The sequence below is a fragment of the Prionailurus viverrinus genome, chromosome A2 (genome assembly GCF_022837055.1).
Source record: "Prionailurus viverrinus isolate Anna chromosome A2, UM_Priviv_1.0, whole genome shotgun sequence".
Classification (NCBI taxonomy): Eukaryota; Metazoa; Chordata; class Mammalia; order Carnivora; family Felidae; genus Prionailurus; species Prionailurus viverrinus.
This window is the reverse complement of record NC_062562.1, coordinates 76582864-76599406: the sequence shown is the minus strand read 5'-3', so window position 1 is coordinate 76599406 and position 16543 is coordinate 76582864. Positions and strand designations below refer to the sequence as shown.

General features: G+C 38.5%; 1 protein-coding gene across 1 annotated transcript in view; it reads right to left on the bottom strand.

The window, feature by feature from the left end:
• The window catches only part of PNPLA8 (patatin like phospholipase domain containing 8), a 46079-nt gene extending 29590 nt beyond the window's left edge, over positions 1-16489 (bottom strand). Inside the window, exons 1-4 of the mRNA XM_047846733.1 lie at positions 16356-16489; positions 8095-9237; positions 7795-7944; positions 898-1049 (exon numbers count right to left, since the gene is read on the bottom strand). Of these exons, the coding sequence (XP_047702689.1) occupies positions 898-1049; positions 7795-7944; positions 8095-9147 (1355 nt within the window). The 5' untranslated portion in view covers positions 9148-9237; positions 16356-16489. The remainder of the gene's footprint in view (positions 1-897; positions 1050-7794; positions 7945-8094; positions 9238-16355) is intronic.
• Positions 16490-16543: the final 54 nt, after the last annotated feature.

Below are 16543 nucleotides of genomic sequence, written 5' to 3'. Positions count from 1 at the left end.
AACTGGCAAGGCAGGACTATCAGAGAACAAAATCAGAGAGGCAAAGTAAGCTAAGAACAACGCACAGGGCATGTACTTTGAATTTAAGAGGTAAGAGCAGAGATGGCAGGAAACTAGCACCCAAGCTAGAAAATTTGGGGCGAAAGGCTAACATCAAAGAATCTAACCAACAAGTAGTAGGAACTAAGAACAAGAAGTATGGATGAACTGCCAGCAGAAAGAATGGACTTTGATGGTGAAATGACCTCCTGAGCTGAGAATGCTTAGATGGCGCCTGTAGCACCAGAACTGGCATCTACAAGTGAAGATGTAGGGAGTCAGGAAGTTACTGATACAGACTCCTTTTCTAACCATCACTTAATTAAGTGACTAGCTGACTGGTAAACATGGGTAAGATAAATATAATGAAGGAAAGCCGACATTATAAAACATTGCCAAGATTTTAAGAGAATCATGGTTGGTAAATTGTGCTAAATTACCAAAAAGGTCTGAAAAGACCAAACTGAAATAAATACTGGATCAAATTAAACTAAAAGAAAATCCAGGTATATATTCTCTTAGACGGTAAGTAACAAGTTAAGAAAAACTATTTACTGTTTTATTTCAAAAATTTGGTTTTATAACAAAGTAGTTACTATAATTACACAGAATTGGTTAAAAAAATTCCTAAGGCTGAACTGGATCAGCAGATTTAAAACATCATTTTTCTGTGGTGCCTGGGTAGCTCAGTCAGTTAAACATCTGACTTTTGATTTCAGCTCAGGTCATGATCTCACAGTTTGTGGGTTCAAGTCCCATGTTGGGCTCCGCGCTGTCAGCACAGAGCCTGCCTGGGATTCTCTCTCTCCCTCTCTCTCAAAATTAAACTTAAAAGAAAAATCATTTTTCTAGCCTCACCTTGTCCCTCCACCATCAATTGTAAGAATTCGGATTCCTCTTCCTTTCACTGGATCCACGTAGCCAATTAAGGCCAAAATTTCTCTAACTGCAGCCTGAAGAGTTTCATCCTTAATTTGTCTCAATCGTAATAAATATGGAATAATTTTTTCCTGTATTGAGAGAAAAGATACTTTATTGCTTTTGTCAAATGAAGAGTGAAAATGTATGATTTATTTTTAATCAACACACATAGATCAGCACATATAATCACAGTGCCAGTGTTTATTAATTTCTCAGTAATCTTAAATGACTTTTTAACATATTAATGTCAATTAATATTCAAGACATATTTTTTCTAATATCTAGGTTAAAAATTAACCTCGAGCCAAATGCTTTCTTTAAAAAATACAATGCTTAATAATTAGAAAAAATATAATTTGCTTAACACAAATTTATGTAGTATTAATTGTTACCGCAAAAGGTTAATAACATTCTAATTACATAAAATATTTTATCCAAATCCTAAAGAAGATGAAACTGCTTCATAGTAATTACTGGAAATTAAACTTGTTATCAAAAGAAAAACATAAACCATCTTGTGTACATGGGATATAAGGGTAAGTCATAGTGAAATATAAATAAATGTCAGTTAATAAATCAAACTAAGGTAGAAGGCAGAAACTTCTATCCCATTACAATAAGTTCAAATTTAAGTTCATTATATAACATGTAAATAATCCATTTAAACAAAACTAGGACTTCAAGATTCCACATGTTCATAGTGTTGACCAGAGGCCAAGAGCCTAGATTGTAGGGTTCTACATTGAGTTTAGCAAAGATTCACTAGGTTCTGTACAGAGAAAGATCTCACCTCATCAGTACCCCAGGTACTGGGGCAAAGTTGAGTAGCAGCTACACTAGTGCTACGTAACCTTCAGTAAATTAAAAAAAAAAGGAATCCCAATGTTTCACTCATTTTATTTCTTTTGTATGATATGTCAAATCTGAACTACTATTGTTCTAAATTCTTTTCGGTTGTGTTTCTGCCCTGGCTAATGTCAGGCTTCAAGGCCCCACTAGAAGAACCTGAACAATGGTAGAGCATGGGAATGTAAATTTCGATTTCTGGTTAGGGTAGGACAGTTTCTTTCCAAGAACTAGAAAAGTTTAATAAAATACAAAAAAAAAAAATCTGTTTAAAAGCTGCAGAAGCAATGAGGGCAAGGGAGGCTAAGAATCTGGAGAAGAGATCATGATTCAAAGGGGCACATGCACCCCAATGTTTATAGCAGCGCTATCGACAATAGCCAAATTATGGCAAGTGTCCAAATGTCCACTGACTAATGGATGAATAAGATGTGGTATACACACACACACACACACACACACACACACAATGGAATACTACTTGTATTTTTGGAGAGGAAAAAAGAATTAAAACTTGCCATTTGCAACAACATCGATGAAACTACAATGTATTATGGTAAGTGAAATAAGTCAGGCAGAAAAAGACAAATATCATATGATTTCACTCATATGTGGAATTTAAGAAACACAACAGATGAACATAGGGGAAGGGAAGGAAAAATAAGATAAAAACAGAGCAGGAAGCAAACCAGAAGAGACTTAAATGCAGAGAACAAACTGGGGGTTGCTGGAGGGAAGTTGAGTAGGGGGATGGGCTAAATGGGTGATGGGCTTTAAGGAGGGCATTTGTTGGGTTGAACACTGGGTGTTATATGTAAGTGATGAATCACTGGGTTCTATCCTGAATACTATGTTGTATGTTAACTAACTTGAATTTAAATAAATAAAATTTTAAAACGTGAGCTGACTAACTATAGCTTTTCTTCTCTAGAGGCATTTGATCATTGGGGAAAGAAACAGAAGACTGAAAAACTGGGATTGGTTCAGATAGAGGGCCATAAATGGAAGACAGAGAAACTAGCTGAGTTAAAAGGTAACTCAGAGTGGGAAAATACACTTACAAAAAAGATATATGTAGCTATATTACTATTATATACATTACATGCTATGTTATATTATATTTAATATATACTATACATATAAAAACTTCTATCCATAATATATAAAGAAATTCTCCAAATCATAAGAAAAAGCTAGTCAACCCAATGGAAAACTAGAAAGAGCTGGAAGAGGCACTTCACAAAGGAGGTATACAAATGGCCAATAAACAGTGGAAATGGTGCTAAACTTCATAGTTATTGGAGAAACACAATCCAAAGCCACAATTTAATATCGCTAAACATCTAACAAAATGGCTAACAACCAGAAAGCTGATATAATTTTGGCAAAAGTATAAAGTGCTATAAACACTTTGCAAAACCATTTGGCAGTACCTGCTAAAGATGAAAAGAGGCATACTTCGTGACCAGGAAACTCCTCTTGGGTATACACTCCCAAAGAATAAAGACCTATATTTTCCAAAAGATATGTCCCAGAAGCACTATTCCTAAACATTCCCAGACTGAAAACTATCCAAAAATGTCCATCATCAGTAATATGGATAAATACATTGCACCATATTCATACCACAGAACACAGCACAGTGAGTGTGTTTCACAACCATACCATAGAAGGTTCTCACAAATAACGTCAAGTGAAAAATACCTAAAAAGCACATGCCGTATCATTCCATTTGTACAACATGCAGAAAAAAAGGCAAAACTAATCAATAGTGCTCAAACTCAGGAAAACTTGTCAATCCTTTTGGAGACGGTGACTGGAAGGGGGCACAGAGGGGCTTTTGGGAGTGCTGCTACCATTCTGTTTCTTATATTGGGTGAGGGTTATACGGATGTTCTCAATTTTTGAAGATTTATGGAGCTGTATGCTTACATACAGTTTTCTGTCCGTGCTATTTTTATAAAAAGTTAAAAAAGGTCACATGAATGAGCTTAGGGCCCCTACCAGTCAAAGCAGAGATGAATTCAGCATTCAAAAAAATGGAGGGGGAGAAAAAAATTTATAGTAACACAATTTATGAAAAACTAGTTCATAAGGATAGCTTTTTAAAAATGCCAAAAAACATTCATGTCACCAATGAGGCAGCTTTGAAAGCATCTCTTTACTTTGAAAATTGGTGACTAAGTAGAAAGAAATTAAGCATTTTTCTTGCTTATCCTGTAAAATTGGTCTTTGAGAGTAACCAAATAGCTTTAACTGGTAAAGGAAAGCTCTACTTTTACAAAAGAATGTCAATTACAATGCAGAAACAGTGACAGAATTAGACATTTATCATTCTGCAACCCTAATGAATTGACTAGTTCTGGGAACAAGCAGGTTAATGGGTAATGGGATCATGGTTCCAGCCTAAATGTCCAATGAGAAGATCAGACTGTTATCTCTCTGATCTGGGGGTCAACATTAGCATTACTAATGGTTTTTCAACCAATTATGTTCTGATATGATACAAGATGAGGCACATGACATCACATACAATGTTCTCTAACAAAAAAATTGTTTAACTCAATCAATTCTTTATATTTAAATTCCAGCGTTCAGGAAATAAAAGGGAAGGAGGAATACGTCAAATAACACCAATGAGCAGGAAGCCAGGCAAATCCAGAAAGCGAGCCATTCTACAAGATAACCAGCCTGGTCTCTTCAATTAGCTTTGAAAATGAGGGAAGGAAGAATAGCGCTATAAGTGACCTGGGGGAAATAACCAAATGGCATGTATGGTCTAGACTGGACCCTTGTTTGGACACTATCAGTTATATAAAGAACCTTTTCAACCTGGGTATAGGATGAGATGAAAATTTACTGATACAGAAAGGTGTACACTATGAACAGAAAAAAAAATTTTTAATTTTAAAAAAGGCTATAAAACAGTACATATACAATGACTTTATTTTGGTATATTAAATATACACAGAACAATTTCTAGAAAAATATTGTGGTAGGCCTTACTAACACTCCCCAGTATCCAGTTTGCTCCTCCTTCCTGGCACACAAAGGCAGTACTTCTAAAGCAGGATAAGTAAGTTCTGAGTAGAAGAAGCCTGTGGCACTTTCTGCTGAAATACTCTCTTACCTGCTAGAGTCATCACGGAGGAGGCCTCATATGGAGACAGAGAACAAGATCAAAGTAGCCACCACCCGCACGTTCACTGTCCTGGAGAGTCACCTAAACCCCCAGGCAATGTTGCACAAGGGACAAGTAAGTTTCTGTTGTGTTAAACCACTTAGGTTTTGGTATTGTTTGTTATTAAGTTTAACTCAGCTTCCTCTGATTAATACAAAGTGACATCAATACACTTACAGCAGTAATCTCTGGGTAGCAGAAATATGTCATTTTTTTTTTTTTATGTTAAGGAATGCCTTTTTTTTTTAAGTTTATTTACTTTTTTTTTGCAGGTTTTTTTTTTTAACGTTTGTTTATTTTTGAGACAGAGAGAGACAGAGCATGAATGGGGGAGGGTGAGAGAGAGGGAGACACAGAATCTGAAACAGGTCCCGGGCTCCGAGCTGTCAGCACAGAGCCGGACGCGGGGCTCGAACTCACGGACCGCGAAATCATGACCTGAGCCAAAGTTGGCCACTTAACCGACTGAAATTTACTTATTTTGAGAGAGAGAGAGAAAGAGAAAGAGAGTGGGGGAGAAACAAGGAAAGAGTGAGAGAGATTCCTAAGCAGGCTTCACACTGTTGCCACTGTTAGTGCTTTTTTCCTTATTTTTTACGTTTACGCTTTTTTTTTTTTAATAATAAAAGGTCTAACTTGACAATAAATTTCATGTTAAAAAATAATAATAGGGGCGCCTGGGTGGCGCAGTCGGTTAAGCGTCCGACTTCAGCCAGGTCACGATCTCGCGGTCCGTGAGTTCGAGCCCCGCGTCGGGCTCTGGGCTGATGGCTCAGAGCCTGGAGCCTGTTTCTGATTCTGTGTCTCCCTCTCTCTCTGCCCCTCCCCCGTTCATGCTCTGTCTCTCTCTGTCCCAAAAATAAATAAACGTTGAAAAAAAAAAATTTTTTTAAATAATAATAATAAAAGGTTACTTTTTTATTTATCTCATTGGGAAAGTTCACATGAAAGTGTAGGTATGAACAGGTCTTAATTTATCAAGTTCATTCTTTTTGAGATATTTATTATGTATACCAAATAATACATGATAAGAACTTTTTTCAGACCATCCAGCTTTTCATTCATAATTGATCTGAATATACACTCCTATATCACACTACCCCTTGGTATTGAAAGGTCCTCAGATTTGGGATCAGTAATGCAAAATAAAAGAGCCCTCAAAATTTCTATTAGCATGAATATTCATAATAGACCAAAACGGGAAAACATCCATCAGGGGTATGTAAGTAAATAAATTGTGATACATTCACACCATGGAACAAAAAAGCTTGTTCTACAACTACCCCTAACCATGTGAATGACTATTAACAACATGCTGAGTGAAAAAAACCAATCACAGTGGTTTATATAATGTACAAAAGCAAGCAAAACTAATCTAATCTAAACTAATTTGGGGAGACTGTGACTGAAGAGGGGCACAAGGCAGGTTTCTGAAGTGCTGGTTAATTCTGTTCTTCATCTTGGGCATCACTTACACGGACTCATTTAGTTTGTGAAAAAGTCACTGAACTTTATACCAATAACTGCATGTGTACTATACTTCAATGAAACATTTTTTAAAAGTTCTTTAAAGTATGCAATTCTACTTCAGATCTCAGCTTTCAGTATATCACTCAAATGTTAATTGGACTTAAAAGCATACCTATATTTGGGAGATTTGTCTTTTAGGTAAGAGATTAAATATCTATGAAAGACAATCCCCAATTTTATTACCGTGAAATTCTAAAGTTTAGCTTACATACATCATAGGTATGAATTATACAATTACAGGAGGCCAACTTATTTAAAGACTTAGATCATTCTTCAGCAAGTTAACTGTCAAAAAATGGAATATGAACTAAGTTAACTTAAAATTTTCTGAATGGCAAGTCAGCAGATCTCTAATCAAATGTTAACATTATCTATTGATTATGTATTTGTAAATTGTTCATTAGATACTACAAATAACCTTAGCAGTACAGATGTAAAGAGACTCAACCACATCACTCATATTTTATAGTATTTCTCTGGAAACAGTCTATTTAAATGGGTCTAATTTAGCTTCACTATTTTATATTTGAAAAAACTGAGGCCGAGAAAAGCTAACTTTTTATTAAAATAATTACCAATTCAATTATCATTGATCATTAAAATTTTTAGATCTGCAAATACAAAAAGATCATGAAATAAAAATTAGCAATGGTGTTACTTATGAATTACATCTCCTGTCTTAAAAGAGTAGACATATGGTATAAACATCTACATTGCATTTTAGAAAAATTTGGCAACTATTAGGCAATTCAATGAATGCACTGAGTTATAGCTTCTATTTTAAAATGTTTAATCTCAAAGTATAGATAGCAGTACCGACAGCATAATTCATCGTCACAGAGTAACAGAGTATTTAGCATAATATTTATCACTGAATAATTGGGACAATTAATCTATAACACAACATGTGCATGATAAAAACCACAAAAATATTTACTTTTTAATGTTTTTTTTTAATTATTATTACTTATTTTTGATGGAGAGAGACAGAGCGTGAGCAGGGGAGGAGCAGAGAGAGAGGGAGACACAGAATCCAAAGCAGGCTCCGGGCTCCGAGCTGTCAGCACAGAGCCCGACACGGGGCTTGAACCCACAAACCGCGAGATCATGACCTGAGCCGAAGTCGGACACTCAACCGACTGAGCCACCCAGGCGCCCCTTAAGCCACAAAAATATTTAAATTAAAAAAAAAATGAACGGCTTTGCTTTCTCCATCTTAGAAAGTGTATTAGTATTCTTATTCTGAGACAAAACCAGATTCAATAAATTAGAGTTACCTTGACAGCCACTCCTTTTCCCTCAGGAAATTCTAGGAGATGAAAAGTCAGTTCTTCAACCCTGTTAATGCAGAGCTTTGGGTCAGCTGTTCTTCTCAATGCTTGGACTAATGCCCGGGTTCTGTTATCAATACTCACTCTTGCAATAATCTATAAAAACATGTTAAAATATAGATGAGTAGAATATGAAACTGCTCTAGTAATATCAACAAATGACTGAAGTTCCTTAGGTCCATAGGGAAATGAAACTTAGGAATTGGACAAACATGAGAACTTCAAGCGACACTGGTAACAACTTGCCTTTTCTCGCTGAAGAGATAACCGCTGTTTCTCCTCTGCATTTTTGTCTTTGCTGACAGGTTGCTCGGCTTTAACAGCCTCCTCCTGTTCTTCCGGCTGACTCTTCGAATCATACTTCAATTTGGGGACAAGTCCACCAATATAACCACCTACTAAAGCTTGTACACCTTCAGTGGGACGAGAAAGAAAGTTAGCAATACTTTGTTTAGTAGAAACTGGAAGTGCCTCGGGTGTGCCACCGGGACTTGCAGGCTTGTCCTCAGAACATAAGGAAGATTCTGAATCTAGCTTATCCCTCAGGGAGCCAGGATCTGCAGAGCTAGATTTCCCTTCTTCAACCTTTGTATCTTCAAGTTCCGATTTGTCCTGGAAATGTTTACTTTCTTTTTTTTGAGGCATTCTTTCCTCACGTTTGAAGTATGAATTAATATGACTTGATAAAAAGTAGAATGACTCTCCAAATTTTGTGGTTATACTACGCGTGTAACGAAACAGGCTTTGTTTGCCTAGATCTTCATCTAGAACACGACTTTCCTTTTCCGAAAAAGAAGTATCTTCTGATTTGTTGCTATACTTTTTCAGAGATTTGATGGCTTGTTTAATGTTTTTCTGTTTTAACCAGCCACCATCCGATACTTTTCTTAATATTCGAGAACTTGGCTTAAATTGAGCTAAACGTGAGATCATTTCATTCTGAGTGCCAAAAACAGCCTTTGAAACAGAGTTCAAAGTACTTTTAATACGGGACATACGAATGCTCACTTTTGTTAGTCCCTTGGGGGCAGAAGTGCTAAGTTTCAAAATCCCAATGTGTAAACCATGGTGGCTTGGAGAGGAACAGTGCTTGCTGCAAGAATGTGCTTCACTTTTGGTCCATTTACATCTTATTTTGCTTGTATGAAAACCTCTTTGTAGACTGACGTGGCTTATCCTCCAGTAATGTTTAGGTGAGCACAAGAAATGCAGTTGCTTGCTTCTCTGCTTCCCACAAAGACTTCTTGCATTACTAAGGAGGTAAATATAATATATATCTGTAGTCAAATTAATAGACATAACTTACAAATCATTTATTTTCTATATGTTATGATTTTCACTTCATTCCTGAATGCTTCATTTAAGAAATGCCATAATTCATGGTCTTACCTGAAATGGCAAGAAAAAAAAATTAGGATTCAAGGTAAAATGGAAACCAGGTGTAAGATAAAATACATTTCTGCTCGAACTAAACTCAGCAGCTTGTCTCAAAAGAAGACAGAGTAATGCATTTCCATTACAGATAGCGCAGATTTGACTTTTAAGCTAACCGAAAACAATTCATTTGTCAGTGCAGCAATCAAAGAAAGAAGAAAGTCAATAGTAGGATGTTTGATAAGAACTAATTTAGGGAAGCTACCCAATAGATAAGTTTTCCTACAACACATAACTGAATATGCAGTTTAGATACTATGCTGTTTTTCTTCCTTATTGTTAAAGTCTTGACTGGTTTACGTGACACTAGACATTGAGTTCTTTTAAAGAGTCAAGTCTTGGGGCGCCTGGGTGGCACAGTCGGTTAAGCGTCCGACTTCAGCCAGGTCACGATCTCGCGGTCCAGGAGTTCGAGCCCCGCGTCAGGCTCTGGGCTGATGGCTCAGAGCCTGGAGCCTGTTTCTGATTCTGTGTCTCCCTCTCTCTCTGCCCCTCCCCCGTTCATGCTCTCTCCCTGTCGCAAAAATAAAAATAAAAATAAAATAAAATAAAAATAAAGAGTCAAGTCTTCTACTACCTCGTTCATTGCAAACATTTATAGAATATTTGATCTACACCAGACATGGTGCTAGATGCTGAGACCACAAAGACAAACAGGATAAGAGGGAACTCTCGGTCTAGAGATACAGATAGCCATGTAGAAAACACTTCACTCTCTAGTTATGTTTATTAAATCAAAGAAGTTTGACTAGAAGAAGCTATGTGCCACATCTAACGACCAGGGGTCACCGAAGAATAAATACAAACAGTGAAATTACAAAAACATCCTCACCACCTCAAATAAAAATACCAATTTTAAACAGATTATTTTGTTCTTTTAATTGGTAAAAATGTAAATGGTTGATAATATCCAGCATCGACAGTGGCCTGGAGAAATGGGACACATAGGGCTATTTGACAGTATCTAATGAAATTTTAAATACTATCTATAGAAATTTTAAAGGCACAAATTTCTTGACCAGCAATTCCTATATTAAAAATCTATTTAGAATCCTACAGAAATACTTGCCTAAGAGTGCCAAAGTATGTAAACCCTTTCCCTAATGCATTGCTTGAAATAATAAAACAATGAAAAACAACTCTAAAGGTCTTCTAACAAGGGATGGTTAAATAAATTAAGTCGCATACATACAACAGAGTGGGTACCATATAACGTGATGCAGCAGTTAAAGGAAACCAGGTGACCTGCATATCTTCCATAAGCACTACAGTGAAAAAGGCAAGCTGCTATACACGTGCTATACATACGTGGAGATACAAGGAGGCAGATACGTAGCTACTATATAATGAAAGAAAATAAAACCTATAGTGCCATTTAAATCTGTGGCTACACACACACACACACACACACACACACACACACACACACACACGCACGCACAGAGATTCTGAAAGGATAGGTACCAGTTTAATTTTTTTTTTGACATTTATTTATTTTGAGAGAGAGAGAGAGAGAGACAGAGCATGAGTGGGGGAGGAGCAGAGAGAGAGGAAAACATAGAATCTGAAGCAGGCTCCACCCAGGCTTTGAGCTGTCAGGACAGAGCCCGACGTGGGGCTCGAACCCACAAACCATAAGATCATGACCTGAGCCGAAGTCAGGCTTAACCGACTGAGCCACCCAAGCGCCCTGAGCACCAGTTTATTTGTGAGATTCAAAGAGAACAAGGAGAAGCGCTTTTACTTTTTCCTTTTGTGTTGTCTGAATTTTTCTTACAATAAGCATGTATTGTTACTTTTGTAACCATGTCAATGGTGAGAAGAGATATCCAGGTAAGGGGGTGGGGACAAAAAAAACACAATAAAAACTGGACAAAGGTAAAAAGGAATACATGAAGTGGAAAGCTGAGAAAGAGAGAATTTTAGATAATGTGAAAAAATAAACACAAACACAAAAAAAGCATTTAAGAAAGCATATACAGGGACTCCTTTGTGGTTTAGTTGGTTCGGCGTCTGACTCTAGATTTTGGCTCAGGTCATGATCCCAGGGTTATGGGATTGAGCCACGCTGGGCTCCCCGCTGAGCTTGGAGCCTGGTTAAGATTTTTTTTCTCTCTCTCTCTACCCCTCTCTTCTGTTCACACACTCCCTCTCTCTCTCTCTCTAAAATAAAAGAAGGAAGGAAGGAAGGAAGGAAGGAAGGAAGGAAGGAAGGAAGGAAAAGAGGAAGAAAGGAAGAAAACAGTATAAGCAAAAATGGCAAGCAGTCTAGTTTCACTTCAGGACCTACAGAGAACAATGAGGGAGAGGTAGAACATGACATTGCAAAGATAGTTTGGGCCAGATTATGCAAAGTCTTACAAATCTTGCCAAGGAGATTAAAGATCAAACTGTCAGTAAAGTATTTTAAGCAAAGGAAGGACACTAGAAGGGTGATTCCAGCAGATCTCTGAAAGAATGGAATAGACAAGACTGAGAAAGATAGAAACCCAGAACCTACTGTTGACTGTTCAGATTACAGTCTGAACTGCGAACTTCCTAAATCCCATCTGAACATATTATTTTAAAATACCCAATTTTACAGAGAGGAAAAGAGAAAAGAAACCAACCTGTCTGCCTCCCAGGTTTTCCTGAAGTCCTCAGGACTTGCAGTCAATGAAAGCTGAATTAACACAAAATACCCACAATCCCCAACACAGAAAAATACTTGATAAAATGCAGTTAAAGTCATTGTGAATAAAACGCCATGCTCAAAACCGATAATGGACTCCTCCTACTCAACAACACAAAATAAAATAACCCAGTTAAAAAATGGGCAAAGAACTCGAATAGACATTTTTCTAAAGACCATATACAAATGGTCAACAAGCATAGGAAAAGATGCTCAACATCACTGATCATCAGAGAAATGTAAATCAAATGAGATATCACTTCAGACGCATTTGGATGGCTAGGATTAAAAACAAACAAACAGAAAATAACAAGTGTTGACAGAGACGTGGAGAATTCAGAATCCTTGAGCACTGTTGGTGGGACCGTACAATGGAGCAGCTGCTACGAAAAACAGTACTCTGCTTCCCCAAAATATCAAAAATAGAAGTATCCTCTGATCCAGCAAACCTACTTCTCGGTATATACCCAAAAGAATTGCAAGCAGGGTCTCAAAGAGGTATTTGCACACCTCTGTTCATAGCAGCACACAACAGCAGAAGTGGAAACAACTCAAACGTTTATGGACAGATAAAGAAATAGACAAAATGTGGTATTTACATACAATGGAATATTATTCGGCCTTTAAAAAGAAGGACATCCTATCACATGCTGTAATAGGCATGAACCCTTAGGACTTTCGAAGTAAAATAAGCCATCACAAAAGGACAAATATGATTCCACTTATATAAAGTATCTAGAGTTATTCAAATTCATAGCTATGAAAAGCAGAATGGTGGTCCCTAGGGTTTGGGGGAATGTGGTAAAAGGGGATGTTCAATGGGTACAGAGTTTCAGTTCTGCAAAACAAAAAAGTACTGGAGATCTGTTTTGCAACAGTATGAATGTACTTAATGCCACTGGACCATACACTTAAAAATGGTTATGATGGTAGATTTTATAATATGTGTTTTTATGATAACATAAAACAACCCCAATAGTGGTAAATCCATAATTGAGAAATCACAAGCCTGGATCTTCTTCAGTCACATTGCCTTGAAAGGTACACAGACCCCAAGCAAATGAAAACTAGTCAGAGCAGGTGAACCCCAAGGGGCCTCAGCAGAGTCAACTAAAACTACCATGAAAGGACACTTCCACAATCAGGGCAAATGGGCTATTTTACTTGATGTGATCAGGAGAACTGAGCTGGCATTTTACTGGAGACCTGAATTAAGGAAAAAAGCAAATCAGTAAGAGTATCTGAGAAAAAAGCATTCGAGGCAAATGAAAAAGTAACCAAGATTTTGGAGACAGTAATAAGTTCTGTCTACTCAAGAATAAGCAAGAAGGGGCACCTGGGTAGCTCAGTTGGTTAAGCATCTGACTTGGGCTCCGGTCATGATCTCATGATTCATGATTTCAAGCCCCACATCAGGCTCCCTCTCTCTCTGTCCCTCCCCTGCTCTCTTTCTCTCAAAAATAAACAAACATTAAAAAAAAAAAAAAGAATAGCGAGAAGAACCAGGTGGCTGAAGCAAAAAAACAAAAACAAAAAACAAAACAAAACAAACAGGGAAAATGGTGGAAAAATGGGCCCAAGAGTCAAACAGAAGGCAGAGCTACAAGCCTAGACCACGGTAAGGGGTCTGCATTGTTTCTTTCCAATGCTCTCTCATGAATTATGAATACACCTAACAGTAAGGCACCAAAATACAGTATATGAAGCTTAAAAAAAAAAAAAGAGGAACAATTACAGGAAGACTAGACAATTTCATGATCATAACATTTTAATACACCTCTCTAGATACCACAAATATCAAGCAAAAATTAATAAGCATACAGAATTGTCAACAAAATCAACAAGCTTCATTTAACTGCTCCCAAACCACAACACTAGTAAATGCAGATCAAAGTTTTGGGAGTAAATTTGGCCAGAACAAAAGTTAGACTGGAAAAAGGTAAAGAGAAGAATGTCAAATGGGCGGTGCCATCATTTACTGAGAAAAGAGAGGGAAAGACTTGAATACCTATATATAGGGTAGAATAAATTCAGTGGAGGAATAAATAGAATAGAAAGGTTTAGACCAACCTCTAGGATACGTAACCGCATTTCAACTAGAGGAAATAAGGGAATTGCTAGGTGGAGGCTCGACTGAGGATGGAAAGAATGAATCTACACAGGATTTCCCTTAGTTATTGTAATAATGCAGTCATAAAGGGACAAGGATTGAATTAAGGTAATGGCACTGCACTGGACAAAGGGTTGCTGGAGAAAGGACTCGGTAACAGGGAAGAATGGGGTAAGGAGAAGATGTCAAGACAACTCAAGTGTTTTTATTCAGAAACACAGAGAGAATACCATTAGTGAATACGAGATAACTGGGAAGGGAGCCAATTTAATATGAGAGGAAAATCTCTGGGATTTACAGGGTGAAGTAACAGTGGAACATTCAAACAGAAATGTACTACAGGAACACAGGCTGGAGTTACCAGCACGGTGACAGCTGAAAACATAAGACTGGATTTACCAAAAAAAGGTTTATAGTAATAATACTTGAGAATTTGGGATTCACAGAGCCTGATTAAATTTCCTCTTCCTTGAAAACTGGTTATTTGCATATATATACATATATATGTATGTATATATATATATATACTACATTCTCCATAATGGTTCAGGATATTTATGAACCTACTAAAGAATTCCCTGGATTTGAAATTTTATAACTCGGGGCACCTGGGCGGCTCAGTCAGTTAAGTGGCAGTGAGTTCAAGTCCCACATCAGGCTCTGTGCTGACAGCTCAGAGCCTGGAGCCTGGAGCCTGCTTCGGATTCTGTGTCTCCCTCTCTCTCTGTGTCCCTCCCCTGCTCGCGCTCGCTCGCTCTCTCTCTCTCTCAAAAATAAACATCTAAAAAAACCCTGAAAGTTTAAAACTCTGGTTTTAGTAGTTTCTTTAGAGAGAAGAACAAGGGTAGAGCCTTGACTGTGAGGAAATCCTGTAGGAAACAAAAAAAACCGCAGGAGAAAAGATACCCTGAAAAAACCAGGGTAATGGAAACCAATACAACATCAAGGCATAAAAAGAACTGGATGATGCACAAAGTAAAATATAAAACATAGGAGTGAGAGATTATAACTATGACATGGCAGGAAGGTGTCCAGGCCTAAGAGTTCTAACTCTGACCTTTTTACAACTATGTGTCCCACAAGGGAGGCAATATGTACCCTACAGCCCAATTCCTTTCTCATTACTGAGCAAAACAACTCAGGACAAGCTGTACTTTTACCAACTTTGCACGTGAACCCGATAAATACATAGTCAACTGATCTTTTCCCTCAACGTCCCTATAAAAAGATACTCTCTCAAGATTTTAATATAGATCGACGGCAGAAATGCAAAAAAAAAAAAAAAAGCAAGACAACACTGATAAAAAGTCTGACCAATAAAAATTATGAAATAAGAACATGTTCTTATGTTGAAAGCACACATAAATTACACAATTGAACAAAACAACGTCAATGGACTTGAAACAACGGCCTTGTAAGAGGCATAAACTCTCACTCACAGTTTAATATACTTTTTTTTAACGGTCGGATTTAAAAATTCTTAACTTTCCAGTTTCCCCGATACAATGAAGCATACTTTTGTCAGTCTGAAATCCCAGCAACTAGGACTAGAGAACCAAAAAAACACCACCTTCAATAAGACAGTCCCTTCCGGGCATTTCTTCTATGTTTCTCCTAGAAGGCCCCACTTTTCTTTAAAGTTATCACTGTACTAGGTGTAGAAACCAGGTTTCTCCCAGCATAATGACAGAAATGACAATGACGAGGAGCGCTGCAACACAATGATTCATACAGTTTCGTCTTTTAAAGGGCACACACCCGAAAGTGCCGAAGCAACGGCAGTGGAGGGAGGGAGTTAAATGCGGATGGGGTTAAAAAGAAATCGCTGGTAAATAAAAATATCACGCAGGAGAATGAGCCGGTGCACCGACAGTCGAGAACGGTGCAGAATAGGGAAACCGTTTTGACAGTCCCCAGCGAACTGATGGACAACCCTACAGTCCAGGGGCAGCCGAAACCCACTCGGGGTCACCAGGCTGGGAGCGGTGGGGGTGGGACAGGAAGCGAGGGGCGGGACCAGGGAAACCAAAACAGTTCGCGGGTCTGTGCCAGCAAAAACCGCGGGGGCCGCAGGGGCAGGCACCGCGCACCAATCAGCCCGGCGTCCGCGGCTCCTTCCGGTGCCCGGCCGCCTTTTGGAACCTCACTCCCGGGAAGCTGGGCGTCTCCCCGCCGTCTTACTCTGCAAGTACCCTCCGAGGACCGAGAAGGGCCGGACAAGTGCCCCGGGGCGACCAAACTGCCCTCTTCCCTATCCGGTCGTCCCGCCTCCGTCCCCCAGCCGCCACTTACCGGGATGCAGGCCGCAACTACTTGGGCGGCAGTGGCGACGCGCCTCTTCCCGGCGAGGACGTCCACTCCGGCCGGCCAGCATCAGCTGAGCTTCCAACACAAACAGAAAAGCAGCGGCCGCGGCGCCACCCCCACAGCTCCGTCCCGCCCCTGCGGAAGTGACGCACTCGCGGGCAGCGTCTACCCGC